General features: G+C 39.4%; 1 protein-coding gene across 1 annotated transcript in view; it reads left to right on the top strand.

The window, feature by feature from the left end:
• Nucleotides 1–14182, top strand: part of ARSJ (arylsulfatase family member J) — a gene marked incomplete at both ends in the record, with an annotated part of 36860 nt that extends 22678 nt beyond the window's left edge. Inside the window, one exon of the mRNA XM_084263893.1 lies at nt 12790–14182. Within this exon, the coding sequence (XP_084120019.1) occupies nt 12790–14182 (1393 nt within the window). The remainder of the gene's footprint in view (nt 1–12789) is intronic.
• Between the last annotated feature and the right edge of the window lie 4494 nt (nt 14183–18676).

The raw sequence follows: 18676 nt of genomic DNA, 5'->3' as shown, positions 1-18676 counted from the left end.
AAATGATGATGCTTCATTTGTTTGCATTACAGCATTTTCTTAATTTTGATGTTATTGCCATGATAAATAACTGCTGAAATCCATAGTTTAGCAACCTTGAGAGGACATAAGTGATTTGGGAGCCAAAAGTTATTTGCTACTGATTGAGTAATGTTCCTGGTAGTTAATTGCGCTTAAACAGGAGTGATGGGTTATAGTCTTACTGTCATCTTTTTCAATAAATGCTCCCCCAAGAAACCCTAAGGTTGAAGATCAAATTTGTAGGAGATGCTTTTCTCTAAGGACAATGATTTTGTTTTGGAAACTCTGAGAAAACAGTGTGTCCTATTAATTTCCCTTTTACAAAAGAAAAAAAAAAGGGGGTGTGTGTGAAGGCTATATCATTTGTGAATATACTAACATGACATGTAGTTCTACTGGGGCAACAGAATTGCAAGTTAAAATAGAGAACAATTTACTGATCTCAAAATAAGCATTTTGGATGGCATGCATATTTTCTCTTGGGAAGAAAGCTGCCGTGCTCCTCTAAGGATCTAGATGTCATATTAGACCTCCCTGTGCACACACAGGTATGCCTGAATTTGTACCCACCTTAACAAATTCCATTTCCCTGACTGCAGTGCAAGGTTTACAGAGAAATCCTGAATGACCAATTCCATTTTTTTTCAAAGAAAGCTCAATAATGCAGATTGGGAATTAGTGGGTTTTTTGGTTTTGGTTTTTTTTTTTTTTTTAGTTGCCATACCTTGCTTGCATTCCTTTCATGTTTTTGAGAATCCTGTTGAGCACCTATTTGTGTCTTAGATGTAAAAACATTTACAGACTAGTTATAGATGTTGCAAAGACTGGAAGTGCACTTAAATATCAGTTCAAGAACAGGCTATTGTTTAAGTCTTTCTTGTTTGAGAAAGCTCTCCTGTCCCCAAGGAATTTAAGCAGGTATTGAAGGTCTGCCCATACAAAGGGATCATCCTGAGTCAAAGCTCTATATCTATTTAATGAAACAAATTTGATAAATGCCAAATCTGTTTCCCTTTTTCTGTAACAAGTAATGTTTCTCAAAGAATCACAGAATCGTAGGGGTTGGAAGGTACCTCAAGAGATCATTGGGTCCAACCCCCCTGCCAAAGCAGGTTCCTTAGGACATATTGCACAGGGAGGCATCCAGACAGGTCTTGAATATCTCCAGAGAAGGAGACTCTACAACCTCTCCGGGCAACCTGCTCCAGTGCTTTGTCACCCTCACTGTGTAAAAGTTCTTCTGCATGTTGGATCAGAACTTCCGATGCTCTAACTTGCAGCCATTGCCCCTTGTCCTGTCTCCACAGACCATTGAAAAGAGATTAGCCATTTCCCTCTGTGTCCCACACTTGAGATATTTATAAACAGTAATAAGGTCCCCCACTTAGCCTTCTTTTCTCAAGGCTGAAAAGCCCCAGTTCTTTCAGCCTGTCCTCATAAGCAAGATGCTCCAGTCCTCTGCTGGACTGTCTCCAGGACATACCTGTCCCTTTTATACCAGGGAGCCCAGAACTGAACACAATACTCCAGGTGGGGCCTGACCAGGGCAGAGTTGAGGGGGAGGATCACCTCCTTTGACCTGCTGGCCACACTCCTCCTGATGCACCCCAGAATCCCATTGGCTCTCTTAGCCACCAGGGCACACTGCTGACTCATGGCCAACCTGTCATCCACCAGGACCCCCAGGTCCTTCTCCATAGAGCTCTTCTCCAGCAGGTCATCCCCCAGCCTGTACTGAAACAAACGGTTGTTCCTTCCCAGATGAAAGACTTTACACTTGCTTTTATTAAACCTCATCTGGTTTCTCCCTGCCCAGCTCTCCAGCCTGTCCAGGTCGCGCTGGATGGCAGCGCAGTGTTCCTGCGTGTCAGCCACTCCTCCCAGCTTTGTATCATTGGCATACTTGCTGAGGGTGGATGCTATTCTTTCATCGAGGACATCGATGAAGATGTTAAACAAGACCGGACCCAACACTGACCCCTGGGAAACACTGCTCTCTACTTACACCTTTAAATATTCATTTTTTAAAAAGGGTTTTATTTCTCATGGCTCCAAAAGAAACCTTTTAGAATGGAGGCATTTACTTTTTCAGAGATAACAATTTAAATTACTTCTGGTTTTCTTAATTTACAATATTATGTTTATTTTGTCTTTCAACTGTTGGAGTTAGTGATGGAAATTCATGCTCTTTGACAGTATATGCAATCAGTTAGTAACACAACACCATAATTTATGCACATTCTTTCTCTATAATATACATGAGTAAAGTCTGGTGAACTCAAGAATAAGAACAGCATACAGTTGAATGAGGGAAATATGAACATATGAGCATCTTTTGCTTTGACTGTAGGACAAAATGGGTCACTATCAGGTGTCCATCTGGAGAGGACCCATTTGAGTGACTTAAAGTATAGAAGGGGCAGCTAGGTCAAAATTACCAAAATAAGAGATCAGAACAAAGACCCTGTGAAATCAATGAAAACTTCACCCTTAGTCTGACATCTGATTTGGGCCAATATACCCATCCACTTCTGCCAAGTTATTCTTTGCCTTGAAATTGTTTCATAGTATAGAATATTATACATGTAGAATAATACACCTCCTACTTCAGTAGGAGCGATTTTGCAGAGGGTATCTGTCCTTATAGCACTTATCACAGGGTATGTGATGCTAATATCATTCTGTTAAACAAACGTTTTCAGGTTTGGGGAAGCCCCAGAGAAGGCACACATACACAGCGTTGATGGCATCCATACATAGGTTCCATGAATGTACTAGGATTTCATTGTTTAATAAGTCGAATGTATGCTGCCAAAACTTTGTGTCCGATTTACACCTCACTTACACTTAGCCCACTTGCTCCATTACATGAGTCATTTTTGTGGTATTTTGTCTGGGATCAAAATCGCCTGCTAGCATCTTAAATAAGGCACAGTTCCATTATTATAGTAAGATTTTATAGTGAATATTTTATGTATGCTTTGTCTGGTTTTAGCCATACTTGCTGTATGTGTGAGAGTCATGGTTTCTAACAAGGATGGACTAACAAAGTTGAGGCGCCTGTTTCCATTCACCTCCGACCTTACACTCCATTTCATTCTCAGGCCTATTGCACTGTGGCCTCAGTTTCTGTTCAGCTTTTGGATGCTCCCATGATGCAAACAGTAAAGTGTGATGTGACTGAGGAGCAGTATAAATGAGAAACTGCCGATCATTAGAAAGGATTAGAGCGTGCATGCAGCACTGCCATCCAAGATAGCACTACTTGTTTTGTTAAGCAGGATTTAGGAGGGAAATAAAGAAGCATTTATCCAAATCACTTCATTATTTAGTCATATGGAGGCCGAGAAACAGATGTGCATTTAACCTCTGGTCCTTACTAACTCTAGTTTGTTTTCTTCTGTGGCATAGGAAATTGAAGGGAAGGGAAGAGTGTAGCAGGATGGTGGGAGAGGGATTTGTACTGACCCATGCCCTAGCACCATCAAAGGTGTGGGCTGCCATTAACCACTGGAACAGAGAGAATTCTGACTTTACTGCACTCCTGCTTGCATCACAGCCATAGGTTTCCCTAGCCATTGCGTGATTTGGATAGAGCACAAAGATAGCAGCTCAATTCCCTTTGGTACAGAAGCAGAAAAGAGCCCCATTAAGCACCAAACTCCTCACAATCAGAGGCGACTGTGCAAGCTAAATCTCACGGGTGTTTTAGTACTTGCTTCTGTTCCAAGGGGTGGCTTGCACTGAGCTGTGCATAGTACCTGCTGAAGTGTTTTTTTTTCCTTCTCAGTTCCCACATATGGGGCTTTTAAGAGAGAAAGAAGCAGATAACTGCAACATTTAAGAATATGCAAGAGAAGTTCACTTCTTCACACTTTTATGGCTTTACAGAAATTGGAAAACCCCTAAAGTAAGAGAAGAATCATGCTGAATACAGACATTTTGCTTTGCTTTTTATGCCGTATTATACAGCATGTAATCTCTCTGATGTGTCAGTTAAAAATTCACACAAATGACTGACAGTGCTGAAAAGCTGCTTCCTACTCCTTCCTCTGCTATAAAAACACACCTACATTGACAACCACTCAGATAACAGCAGCAAAAGCATTTCATTTCCATGTGGAAGCTCCTCTGTGAATAAACAAAGATGTTTCATTTTCCCATGTTGTCAATCAGGAACTTTTTCATCTGGAACCCAGGGTAATGAAATACTTCATCATCTTAATACATTATTTCTTTGGGAACTGCACACAGTGCCTTCAACACCATTGTTCCTTTGCATCCTTCCAGTGTTTTCTATCAGAAGACTAAAAAAGCTCATTTTGAGTGTTATGTAGTAGTACAGATGTAGCACCATCCCTTCTTAAAGGAACGGGAAAGACAAAAGACTAAGAAACTAATATGAATGTATTCAAAGGATGAAAGAATAAAAGTCTGTTGCAATGCACAGGCTAAAACATATGCTGAATCCAGCAGAAAGCATCTCTTGGCTCCCAGCCTTCTTTTTCAAATCAAGTGAAAGTCAGCCGAGAAAACTATGTTGTTGAAAAGTCAAAATGTAATTCTTTTCTTCAGTCCAGATAAAGCTGTTGTCCGTACTATTGGCACTGTAGATTTTCTTAGAAAATTACTTATATTCTGGAGTGGCATGAAGCAATTTCTGTCAGTGTCTGTCCCAGGATACCTGCAGAGACAACAGTGAATGGCATCGTTGCCTCCCTGACAGGAATGCTGGTGTTAAAGATCTCAAACAGGAGGTGTCTGGTGGGCACTGCAGCATTGGATAAACTCAAAGTTACGGGGTTAAGTAGATTAGGTGGTTCACACACTCCAGCTTTTTCAGTTTTAGCTAATAGTTTATCATTTAATGTGCAACTGATGAACTAGCAGTATTCATTACAAGCATCTTGAAATGTATAATTAAGCTTTAAACGTAAATGACCATTTGTGTTGCTCTAGATGAATATCCTGCTATGTTGAGTGGCTGTGTGATACATTGGGGATGAAGGAAGAGATAATAACTTCTTTTTAGTACAAACACATGTTTTGCAATAATACTATACAATAAACTGCATTTAACAAAACAAATAGAATAGCAAAATTAAGATCACAGAATCACAAGGTTGGAAAAGACCTTTGAAGATCATGAAGTCCAACCATTAAGAAGATGAAACAGAAAAAAATAATCCAAAAATATTTATTAATTAATCAGCATTCACAGTGAATCTCTGCGCTAGTAAAGGCATTTTGTGAATTAATTTGGGGGCTCATTTTGATGACACTGAGCAGAAATTTATCTAAAAGAATATTCAAACCAAATGGAGGGAAATGATCTTTCAACTTAAGTAGGTATATATTGATTAAGGGGGCTAGAATCTGTTCTCTCTTTCCTGTAGCAGGTGCTTTGAGACAGTTGACTAAGAGATATCCTAGAGCAGGATAGTAAGAATATTGTAAACACTAAAGAGAGACTATGGCCATTATCAATTAAGTAGCATAGTCTCAATAATAAATTATCCCTAATTTTAAGGCTAAAGTTTAAAAAGAAACTTAATGGCCTATGATATACTTAAGCTCAATAACGCAATAAAACTATGACATTCTCCAGTGTCATGCTCAGAAATGGTATGTTTAGGTTTTGTTCAATGGTTAATAAAAAATTGTAGCTTTCACAAAGTTTAGATGTTGTGCAGAGGTATATAAAACACTGGAGAGGTCTCTCAAACTTGGAATAACCCTGATTTTTTTCAATGTCATAAAGTTCTTTTATTATAAAGCAGTTATCTCTCTCAAATGATATCGCATAAAACCATGATGTGGTAGTTGTTAACCTGTATTTTCCATCTTGTCTTTTTGTCCTCAGTCATCCTTGCTGTCAATTCAAGGTCATTTTATAGCATTTAGATTGATGGAGACTCTAAGCATTGGATATATGAATAATGCATAAGGGCAATATTAATTCAGAAATAGTAATAAATGGTCAAAATGGGTACTTTAATTAAAGTGTGAAGTAGGGAAATAAGTGTTTGGTTGCTACCATAAGGGCTGCTGTCAAGTATGTCATATTTATGAAAGATGCCTTCTTATGAAAGGTAGACACGTCTCTTAGGCACATTCACTAAATCCGTTCTTCTATAAAGGTGAATTAATCTTCCTGAACTCACACAGTACTAAGACCTTCACCCTTGAGATTTCTAGCTGAAAAATATTTCACACATATACATGGCAATTATTTTTTTTTCTGGCAATGTAAAAATGCCGGTGTTATTACCAGTTAACATATTCTTTGAGACAGAATACTTCAATGACACACATAGGGCAAATGCCAACCTGTAAGAATGACTAGTCCAGGAAATTAAGAACATCTGCAATGGTGTTCTCTCCAGCACAGCAGTGAATATGCAGGTTAAAATAGAGGCCACTTTTATGCACTTTTCAGTGCTCAGAAGTTACATGCTGTAGCACAGAGACAACCTTTACAAACCAGTCTGTGCCATGCCCCTGCTCCAACACGCTGGTCTTGCAACAGGGTCTGCAGACTACTTTTTTGAAGTACCCAAGGGGAGATGATTCTTCTGTATGCCAGTTTGTGGCTTTTAGACTCCATTTATCTAATTTTCTTCTGCTTTCCCTCCTGCAAAAATGACTAAAGTTAAACTAACAGGTTCATCTCTTACTAATGAATTGTTTTTCCTTTGCCATTTGCTTGCCTTGACTTCAGAGCCATAACATATGGATAAAATAACTGCTTGTGCGAACTTCTACTCATGCAAGTGTAGCTTCAGTATTGCTCCCTGAATTGTTTTCCTTGTAACATGTTGATTAGGTGTAATATCCAATGGGATCTGGTTTTGCTGAGAGCCCAGAATTTGGTGCTGAAGTCTGGATTTGTGGTTGGCATGCAAAGTATTTAGTCAAATTGCTTTCTTACAATGTATCGCTTATATGTAGACATAAAACCAAGCATTCCAATTATGCAATCACTCATCCTACCCCCCCCCCCCTTTTTTTTTCTAAATGAATAACATTCAGTGATAAAGTCGGAAACTCTGCACTCAGTTTCCACAGCTGCAGCAGACTTGGAGCAAAGAAAACAATAGCTGGATATACACATCTGCATTCCAGCTGCTGCCCACTCCCACATTCTCCCCTATCCTTTTTGTCCTCCCATTTGAGCAGATAAATCCTCTCAATGACAGGAAAGGTTAGAGGCAGACATGCTGCCAGGCCAGTGACCACTTTGTAAAACAAATAAAAATTAGCATGTGAAAATACTAATTACACTTTAATTTGCGGGGTGATATACAGTTTAAACTTCTGCTTGAGTTTCATTATATGATTTTTATTTTTCCCTGCATTAATCAGTCCTTGCAACCAGGGAGAGTAAACAGAAAAAGGTTTCTGCTTCTTCTCTCTCCCTACTTGCTTCCACAGTCAGATGATTTTCCTGAAAAGCTAGCAACTCTAGAGATGAGGGTTTCTTTCCTGCTGTTCACCAAGCTCTGCCTTGGTCCTGGGGCGCCAGGTGTGTCAGGAGGAGTTGGGATGATAAAAGAAAAGTTGAGCTGGTGCATATCCTTGAAACACAAAATTGGTCAGAATATAGTCACAAAAAAGCAAGGTGTTTTGGTTCTTCAACTTTTGAGCAGCAGGGTCTGTTGCTGGACCCAGACTTCTGAACTACCACAGAGTTTGCTGGAAAACCTTCTGGTTCTTGCTGTTGATAAATGTTTACTTTTGTTAATGTAACTCTGGGTGGCATTTCTAGGTGCCACATAATAAAAATCCATTCACAGGATAGGAAATATATCAGTGCAAAGACATTATTCAAATGGCCAAATGTCAGGACTCGCATCAGATCAGAGTTTACAAATTATTTTGAGGTTAAGTTAATACATCAAAATCCAAATGGCTTTTGGTTAAACAAGGATACCTCAACTCCTGCAGGTCCTTTGTAAAAGGCAATTGGAACAAAAACTGTGATGTTATTACTCCACGAATAAATGGCTAGGTTTTTTTTTCTTTTCTTCTGTTTGATGGAAGAGCCTTACCTGATTCAAAACCACAAAGAAAACCATCCCTGTCCCTCAAAAACTTGAAAGAAGGGCAAGATTCAGAATCTTTCAAGTGAAATGTTTGAAATGTTTGCAGTAGCACTGCCAGAGTGATAAACAGTAAATAATTTGAGTTAGGCTTTTTATGTAAACACTTGGTTTAGAAATGGATATTTTTCTGCTCTGATTTATAAGCACATAAAAATTCAAGGAATACAACTGGAGATTAAATGAATATGTGTGTGTGTCTGCCTGTGAAAACTTCAGTTTTGGTTTATGTGGGACGACACCGCATGTCTGTAGTTTAGTCTTTAAAGTTGCATTTGCTTCACTGATCCATCCACATTACACCATCCCCTCCCCCCCTCCAAATCTTTAAAGTTGTAAGCTAGAAGCTAAAACTGGTTAAATGATAGATTCATAGGGGGATTTTTTTTCTGGCATATGTTTAACATTGACCAAAGACTTGAGCAGAGAAAATGTTATGAGGTGCATATTCAGATACATTCGGGATTCCCTGCCCACATGGCTCCATTTCTTTCCCAAGGGAAGCAGGGAACATAAGGCAACGACATGCGCCAGGGTAGGGAGGGTGGAGGTGGGGCGGGGGGGCGCATGGTGTGGGGAGATGGGGTGTCTCATCCCATGACACGCACCCAGGTCTCATCTCAGCACGCATTCAGCATTTGGTCAGTTCAGCAGTTGGGAACAAGGACTGTGGGACCAGAGGGGTCCTTCCTACTGCAGAAAATGGACTGTCTTTGCCTCCCTTAATTTTCTAAAAATAATTAGGCAGCACTGGTCAGGCTGTGGCACAGTATTGTGTATGTCATTCACTGCAGCAGAGCTCTTTGAACCCTCAAACCATAATTCATATCCTACTGAAAACCTGTCTCCATACTAAGGTGATCAGTCTTTGCTGCTCTTGTCTAGAAGCAGATTTTTTTTCTGTAAGTCGTGCACTCGCCATCTCAGAGAAGTAACTCCCTAACTGTAGTACTATTTGCCAGTATTAATAAACATATTTTATCTCTCATTCAAACCAATGCAACAGTATTGTAGATATACAGAATGTCTTGCCCACAATCTTAAGCAGGTAAAAAAATAGGCAGCATAAGCCAATGCATCCTTTCTCCCCTTAATTTATATTGTTTGGCCAGAAGGTATGTTTTGTGACAGATCATGTGCTAATGTAGAAGGCAGGCATTTCCTTCACTTCTTAGTGCTGTTCAGAATTTTAACCAGGGCAAAATGCCGCGTGGCTGACTTGAGAGTTATTTCCATACCTACAGCATCACTCATGTTCATGGCACAAACTTCAATTGCTTACTTTGGTCCTGTTTCAGCCAATTACCTATCTGACATCACGTTACTATTTAAACTATAGCTGTAACTTTGCTTTGGAACCAAATATCTGGAATTTTGGGCAGAAAAAAACCCACTTTCTCCTGCACTTCTGCATAGCTGCTATTTATGAATGGCAAACAGTAATTTCTCAAGCTCAAGGATCCTTAAGATTGTTTCTGAGAAGATATTGTGTGAAAAGCCAAACTTACATGCTTGCATTTAGGTAACGTATCATGTACATGGCTGCCACAGACCACCAATACTGAAGAAACGTGATTGATGGAATTTAGCTAACCTGGTTTTGTTTAGAAGAGATATTTAAACTTGCTGCCAAGGTGCCTACTGCCTGCTTTTGCTCTCATGGAAGTGTATGTAGAAATTGGCAAAGGCAAGACTAGATATAACTATTTTCTCTTACTGGTCATTGAGTCCTGCTTCTAATAATTTGTGGGTGGCAAGTGGGTTTCTATTTGCTGTATTTTATTCCTTTTAACAAGGAAATGCATAATCATGACTATTGTTCCCTTTAATGTAGCATGCACACTGTTGTTAGAAATGACAAAAGGTCCTAAAAACAGGACTTAAGGTAGATACGTAGTGGAACAATAATTTATTATACGTTCTTGCAAGAGCGGGTGACCCAACAAAGTGGGCACACTTTTGGTCAGAGCTTGCAGCATTTTTATACCATACATCTATATATATTCATCACCTGTCCCGCTTTGTATTAAGATGAGTTCCAAGAGGTGGTTTCCATAAACTCCTCCCAATTGCGTCTGCGCATTGTCCTGTGGTAGTGGTCGTCGGGGGTCTCAGCGATGAAGGCTCCCGAGTCTTCCTCTTGGTTGAACCTTTCACCTCCTTCCTCTGTTTAACTATGGATTTTACAGGCTCAACCCAGGCGCCCCCTCCACAGCAGTACACAATATAATACACATGGCATGTCTGGGACATTCCCCGCTTCCATTGGTGAAGAAAATTAAAATGTATGAGTCCTTTTGTCTGGGACAACTGCTTACTGGCAAGTAGTTGTCTTTATCTTAACTTTCCCTGGCAACTAACATGGCCCTGGGCTGAAGGAAGTCAAAAGCTCCATACAGGTTTCAGATTGCACATGTTAATTTTGTAGCCTCTGAAAGGGTTTGTTCACTCCTGATCAAAATTATCAGATTTATCGAGACCCCACATCGTTTTGCCCGTTTTTCCTGTTTGCCTTGATGTACAATCAACATGGTTAAAGCCTGTTCCTTGAGCCTGATTTCCTTAAGTTCCAGCCCATGTCCTCAGTCACGATTTAACCCCTTATCTCATTGTCCAGGATCATCTGTATCTTTTAGCAGAGCTATATACTCAAATTGAACCCTTGAGAACAGTATTCCCCCTTATTTTATGTGCTATCCTAAATTCCCTACACAGGATCTCTGATGAGGCAGCCTGAGTCCTTTAAGTCAGTAAAGAACACAATAACATTTTTCAGTTTGCAAAAGCAATATTTCTTAGCACTTTCCACAGACAACAACAAAGAGAGCTCAGAACTCACATACACAGTATCCACAAGTCTTGAATCCCTACACTTCATACAGAATACTATCAGTCTATTACCTTTATGTAAATACTGTCTATAAAGGTCAAAGTCTAAGAAAACCCATAAAACTTGATTCTGTGGCCTGTCAGCATTTGCTTGCATTGAACTGTTTGTTAGTGTTGTGATTATCATAATGAATTTCAGAGTATGCATAATCACAACTTGCTTTCTACATTTGGGATTAAATTCAACCAATTCATTTGAAAGAAGTAGCTGGTCTTGTGTTGGAAATTGATGACATCTATAGAAAATGCTTCACAGACATTGCATGGTAGACTTCAATCTATTTATGGACAGGCAATAGCCTAATGGTTTTAATTTTCTAGATATCTCAGGAGGCCCATTAGACTGGCAGTAGTAGCAGTATGTGTCTGGAAGTCCCAAGTCCTACTGCTGCAAATTAATAAAAACGGGGTTTTGGGGTAGATTCATAGTAGTGGTGGACCCAGCTATTCAATTTGGAACTTAATCTATTCTTGCACTCAAGGAGAAGTCATCTTTGGTTTACAGTGTGCTGTTACTTTTTTTTTTCCTTTTGTTAGAGTTAAAATTATATAAATGGATTTGTCCTTGATTTCTGATACTTGCTACTGCCCATGCTGAATTCATTTTCTAATCATATGGAGGCCATATGTATTCTTTACACATAGACTGTAGTGCAGTGCAGAATTTATTCTATCCTTTACATATACTGCTGTTACAGGGTCAAGGTCTTGCATGTTTATATGCTGGAGATAGGTTTACCACTAGTAAATTATGAGGCGTTGTAAAAATTGTATTTAACCACATAATCTCCTATAATCATTGTTAAACAGGGACGTGTGAAAGCTTTCTGTGGAGGAAAAAAAAGGACCTCTAAATATCTGTGCTCCTATATATACAGGTATTTTGACTAACTCAGTTCATGGAGGAAAGCATTTAATTGATCAGTTAGGCAAGGATGGAAAACGTCTGCTGAACAAGAGATCCAGGGATGCAATTATCCCTTCCCTTTGAGTGGTCACTCTTAAACTTCTTTCGCTGTAACTGCAGATGCATCATTGAGTTTTGGCCAGGGTCCTTGCCATCCATGCATGCTTATGCCTCTTACTATGGAGATAAATGCTGAAGTGTGGGACTGTAGGTGTTGCAGAAGAGAACAGAGCCAGACCCCATTGTGTATGTGCTGATAACCGACTCAGTTGTTATAATATTAGTAATATCTTTTCTAAGTCATAGCCTGTGTGCATATCACATTATTGATAACCAGGAATCAGACCATCAGACTTTTCGGCATTGTGCATGTCCCGAGTCAGAACTGTCCCTGCTTGGGAAAAAACAATGCAGTGGTTCTGCTTAATAGGGCTTGTATAACACAGAAGGGGCTTATTGAGCTTGACTGCTAGCTTTAAAACATCAGTGCCCAAATAATTGTTCACAGGCAGCAGCATGTTGCCTCTGAGATCTTTCGGCATTGCTCATAGCTACAAGGAAATTAAAAGATTAAAAATGAGGCCAGAGGGGAGGGAAGCATGTGATGGTGCTGTGTCATGTTTCTTGTTCTGTATCACTGCCCACTGGCCAGAGGAGGTGGGGGAACCATTCTTAAACATGTGAAGCAAAACAGATGCTGTCCTTTTTCAGCAGATTTAATAGTATGACCTCGTTAGTTTCTGACATGTGCATTTTAAAATATTTCCAGAGAAATTTGCTGCATGCTTGGGGATACTTTCTGTTATGCAGAAGGGCCTGACCATTTCTTTCCACGCCCCTGCCTCATGCCTGTCTCTTCCCTGCCTCCAGGTACCAGATACACACCGGTCTTCAGCACTCTATTATACGGCCAACCCAACCCAACTGCTTACCTCTGGATAATGTCACGCTACCTCAGAAGCTGAAGGAGGTTGGTTATTCGACACACATGGTTGGCAAATGGCACCTGGGGTTTTATCGCAGAGAATGCATGCCCATGCAGAGAGGATTTGACACTTTCTTCGGCTCACTATTAGGCAGTGGTGACTATTACACTCACTTCAAATGTGACAGCCCTGGGATCTGTGGCTATGACCTGTACGAGAACGACAATGCAGCTTGGGATCATGACAATGGCATCTACTCGACACAGATGTACACACAAAAAGTGCAAAAAATCTTAGCTTCTCATAACCCCAGGAAACCTATATTCTTATATATTGCTTATCAAGCGGTTCATTCACCTCTTCAGGCACCAGGCAAGTATTTTGAACATTATCGCTCGATAAATAATATCAACAGGCGAAGATATGCTGCAATGCTAGCTTGTTTGGATGAAGCCATAAACAATGTAACCCTTGCTTTAAAGAAGTATGGTTACTATGAGAATAGCATTATCATTTATTCATCAGATAATGGTGGGCAGCCCATGGCAGGAGGAAGTAACTGGCCTCTCCGAGGAAGCAAAGGGACGTATTGGGAAGGAGGTATTCGTGCTGTTGGGTTTGTCCATAGCCCCCTTCTGAAAAACAAAGGGTCTGTGTGTAAGGAGCTGGTGCACATCACAGACTGGTTCCCCACTTTGATCACACTGGCAGAAGGGCAGATCGATGAAGATATCCAGTTGGATGGCTATGATATATGGGAAACCATTAGTGAAGGCAGGCGTTCTCCACGGGTAGATATCTTGCACAACATCGACCCGATTTACACCAAAGCCAAAAATGGGTCCTGGGAAGCTGGCTATGGGATCTGGAACACTGCGATTCAATCTGCCATCAGAGTGAATCATTGGAAACTACTGACAGGAAATCCAGGATATAGTGACTGGGTACCTCCACAGGCCTTCAGCAACGTGGGTCCCAACCGCTGGCACAATGAACGTGTTTCTTGGTCAGCTGGAAAAACAGTATGGCTTTTCAACATAACTGCTGATCCATATGAACGAGTGGACCTCTCTGCGAGGTATCCAGATGTGGTGAAGCAGTTGTTGCGGAGGCTTTCACAGTTCAATAAGACTGCGGTTCCGGTTCGATACCCACCGAAGGACCCTCGGAGTAACCCAAAGCTGAATGGAGGAGTCTGGGGTCCATGGTTTAAGGAGGATGAAAAGAAAAAGGAATCAGATAGAAGTAAAGGTGTGAATAAGCAAAAGAACAAGAAAAAAGCAAATCAGAAAAAAGGGCAACCATTACATTGCCGTTCACATATTGCTGGTGGATAGACTCTAGGCACACTCTTTTGCCAAGTCTAAGTCAGTTTGGCCAAACTTTCTTGAACTTCTGACAGAATATACTAGAAATGCACTATGTGTGAAAGTTGTCATTTTAATTTTTTTTTTTCTGATTTCACCAGCACAAAATATTTCAGCACTCTGTCTTGAGCGTACATAAACATCCCTGTGACAAACTTGTTGTTTGTTTGTGGGTTGTTGGGTTTTTTTCCTTTGATTTTAAATTTTATTTCCACTCTATCATTCAGAGTTTTATTTAATGGATCCATGTCCTCAGAGTACTGTAAAACTGCTAGAATGAGAAAGGAGACTGATTCAGGTGCATCATTTCATTATGTATTTGCCTCCAAATACTTTGAATGTAACAAAGTGATTATTTAATTTAGTAGTCACGTGAATATTGTTCCATTTCTGTACAGAAGCTAGGCAATCTTTATGTTTGGGGGGGAAGAAATTCTACTTTAAGCCTTTTATTTATGTGTCTATTAAAATAGTCTATTTTTATGGCATTCATAAAAGTAATCTGGCTCAGTAATTTTGTCCTTGTTTATTTTAAAGGAACGCAGTAAGCTTTTTTTATTAATATTATTTTTGGTGTGGGGATGGTTTTATGACATTTTTCTTCCAGAATAGGATTTCTTCTTCCAATATGCATACAGTTTGAGACTTGACTGAAACTTTGCCCTTTTCCAAGGTGTCTGCATGGATGATTAATGGATATACTTGACTGCATATTCTTGGTGATCTGTGATACTTGATATAATACATAGGCACATACAAGTTTCAAGCTGAGTTATGTTAAGTAAAATTGATTTTTTGTTTGTTCAATAGCTGTAACGTGTTTTGGTAAATTTAAAATGCTTTTCAACTGCATCTCACTTGAGTCAAAAATGTCTTGCAAGTGAAAAATGCAACATTTGTAAAATCAGTGCACACACTGAAATCTGAAACATGTCCAACCTTCCAACACCCTTGGCCTTTTTTGAAAAGAACCTTAACTGCAGACATATACTTCCACATTTTAAGCTATAAAGCAGGATAAACCTGTTGTTAATGAAAACTTAGAAACAAATTGGTCATATTTTAGAGTTACTTTTGCAATGAATATAAAGGGGAGCAAATCGAAATGGACTTCTTGTATGGTTACTGAGAAATAATATTGTAAAAGGATGAAGTGTATCTTTGTAAGCAATATTGTCAGTATTATTTTTTCATATCATGTGGTACTTAAGAGGGCTCCTTAATTTTCTTAGAAATCTTCATGGCTTTACTTAAGATCCAGGCTATTCCATGAGTAATCAGGAACTCAAATATTCTCTAAGTACTGTTGATGTCCCTAAAAGAAATGATAATAACTTCTTGAGATACTATACTCCAAGATGTGATGTATAAATTCATATCTTTGAGAAAATGCATATCTTCTTTGTCCTTGAGAAAAAGTGAGACCTTTTCAGTCAGTCTGGGTTAGGTATCAATATGCAGGTATAAGTACAAACTGGACAAATGTAAAAGTTATTAGGTTTTATGACATACTTTTTCTAGTTTGGGAAATGACCTGCATTTTAGTAATAAATATTAGGAGAGCAGTGAAGGAAGCAGGAACCAATTTTGAAACATTACGCTGTCCAGTTTACAAGTTATCACATAGATCATGATGTTTATGTTTGAAATACCCCTGTGTTGCCCACTGAGTTCAGCTTGAGAAAGAAATAGTAATGTTTCTGACACTTCAAGGTCATTTTTAAAAGGCAAAAATTAGATAGCTAAGCCAAAGTATACATTAAAAAAAAAGGACTAACATAATTTATTTTGGCATAATAGAAATGAGGCACTGTAATAAAGTGTTATCCTCATAGAAACAACAACAACTCTTTTACATGAAAGTCTTCTTTCAAAGGTTGCTTTGTCTTTTATTGGACTGAAACCACCAGAGAGAATTATTCTGTAACAAAAGTTTGTTCTATAATTATTTATTTCTGTCCTCTTTCAGACAAAAAGGGAGCCCTTGAAAATAATCAGGGCATGGCAGAATAGCAGATCAGTTCTTGCATGCCTGTGTGTTAAATGCACGTGCCACAAGAATTGTTTGCAGATTACACAATGGGAGTATGTTTTCTAAAGTCTGCACAGGCTCTCAGTTCAGCTGATTCTCTTGATATTGGTACTCTGATCTGGTAGATGGCAAAAGGTGGATTTAGAATGGGTTAGAAAATACCCATAATTTGGAACCCTTCCAGAATCTTTTGCTGAAGAGATACTGGTGTGGAAATACCATGTTGCAGTTTTTCTGTCTTCTCTCACACATTACTCCAGCAATACTCCAGTCTCAAGTTCTCGGTGACACTGTGTGGCTCTCAAACCTGACTTGCTGTTTGAAGAGTTTTAAGTAGTTCATACACTCTCCCAGCAGGATTTCACAAGTTATTTGTGTCTCAGAATGTGTTATGTGCCCAGTCATGGGGAAGGTATGAGAGGTAAAGGCTGCAAACATTTCAGAAAAGGTTACTAGACTTACTAAAATTGCAGCACTATACTCTGAAGGAAAACCAACAGTTCTGAATTGCTGGGCAGACATGGGGAGGAAGTTGTCACTTTGGCTGATACATTTTAGCAAAGGCAGGCTTGAAAACTAATGGATATGAAATGATAGTATGTGTTAAGTTGGAAGGGACCTTTAAAGATCATCTAGTCCAATCCCCCTGCACTAAGCAGGGACATCTTCACTAGATCAGGTTGTTCAGAGCCCCATCAAGCCTGACCTTGAATATCTCCAGGAATGGGGCCTCCACTACTGCTCTGGGCACCCTGCCCCAGTGTATTAATCGGTGTAAATCCATAACTGGTCACTCTACCCACATTTCTGAGAACTAGAAAAAGACTGGGTGGTGGAGGAAAGGCAGGGAGGATCCTTTTTAAGTTGTCTCAAGACTTCTATTCTCCATATGATATATAAGTACAAGAAAAAGGCAGGAATGATCATCACTCTGATACGGTCACAGTGACATCCATGCCTTTGGGAGGACCAGCCTGAGCAGGGAGAAAATATTTCTTTCTTTTCCCTGTATTATTGATAGCTGTGATCCTGGATCATGAAGAGTGAGAATGATAACAACAGGGAAGAGACAAAGATTGAAAAACTTGAGAAAGAAAAAACCCAATAAAACAGAAGCAAGAAAATCTTGTCTGTGATCCGTGCTCCCTGAAAATAGTATAACATGCTGAATTGAGTTTTAAAATCTTTTAAGTATAAAAAATGTTTGTGCTGTCCTTTTCAGGTTTTCTCAGGTTTATTTTAAAGCTCTTTGAATTACTTTTCTAATGGTTAGATAATTTTTATTGCGTTAACCTTTTATTATTGTTGTTAAGATTGATACAAATTTGGAGACACAGATAAAGACCAGTGGAAGGAAGTACCAAGAACGGTAAGTAAATCTAAAATGGCAGTCTTTATGTAAGGGACATTGTAAAATCTGAGGGGAAGTCCATGTGGTTGAGAAGCTCAATCATGGATTATGAGTTATCATAAGTAATGGAGGCATTAGTGTCTGAAGACATCCAAAAGGTTCTTTTCTCTGCTGGGACATGATGCTTTTCGGAAAGTGAATTAGGCCATTAAACCCAGGAACTTTCTTTCTCCCTAGAAGTAATGGGTGTTAATTGGATTTCAAGCTGATGAAAGAGCACTCGTGTTTCCGTCTGCACAGGATTGTAGATAATGGGTTATCTGAGGTATCGTCTAGACAACATTGAAACTTAGGGGTTTGGGATCACACTGCACAGAATAAGCTTCTTTTTTCTTGCTCTGTGTATCATGCGCTGCATGTTCAGCAGCCAACACTCACGCTTTTACACAGCCATCCACATTTTGAAACTGGCCTTTTATAAGAGTATTAGCTTTCTGCAGCTGAAAGTGAGACAGCAGCAAAAGTTAGGAAACATGAGGTTAGACACTGGGCTGCAGCATGTAGGGAATAAACTAGAAATAGACTTCCTATTAACATTTCTTTGAATTGAAGGGTATTAGTTGATGGAAAAAAATGAGTGGTTTCCACAACAAAACTGGACCAAACAATTTAATATGTCTGAATTCTCCTTAAACTACAAGGAGATACTGAATTCCTCCTGGTTGTATTCTTCAGTGTAAATGGGGGTGCTGGAACTATCAGCTTCTACTCCATAGGTAGTTCAAAAGAAAATCCGAGAAAGAAAAAGAAAGGAGGAAAATAACGTCATATGTTTTATAGGGTTTTTTTTTCTTCTCCCCCCTCCACCCCCCAGATATGGAGATGCACCCCAGGATTCCATTGGTCACCAGGGCACAAATACTCTCAGGACAGCAGTAACTTTTTTCTTTTGCTGTTCTCAATCTTTTATTTTCTCATTTCCAAGAACAGGTAAAGAATGCATATTCCCACAGGAGGGAAAAAAAACCCAACCCAAGAAAAAAACCCACAATATTTATTTAGCGGTTAGATAACACAAGCT

This window comes from Gallinula chloropus, assembly GCF_964237585.1.
Source record: "Gallinula chloropus genome assembly, chromosome: 4".
Taxonomy (NCBI): Eukaryota; Metazoa; Chordata; class Aves; order Gruiformes; family Rallidae; genus Gallinula; species Gallinula chloropus.
This window is presented reverse-complemented; position numbering and strand designations above follow the sequence as displayed.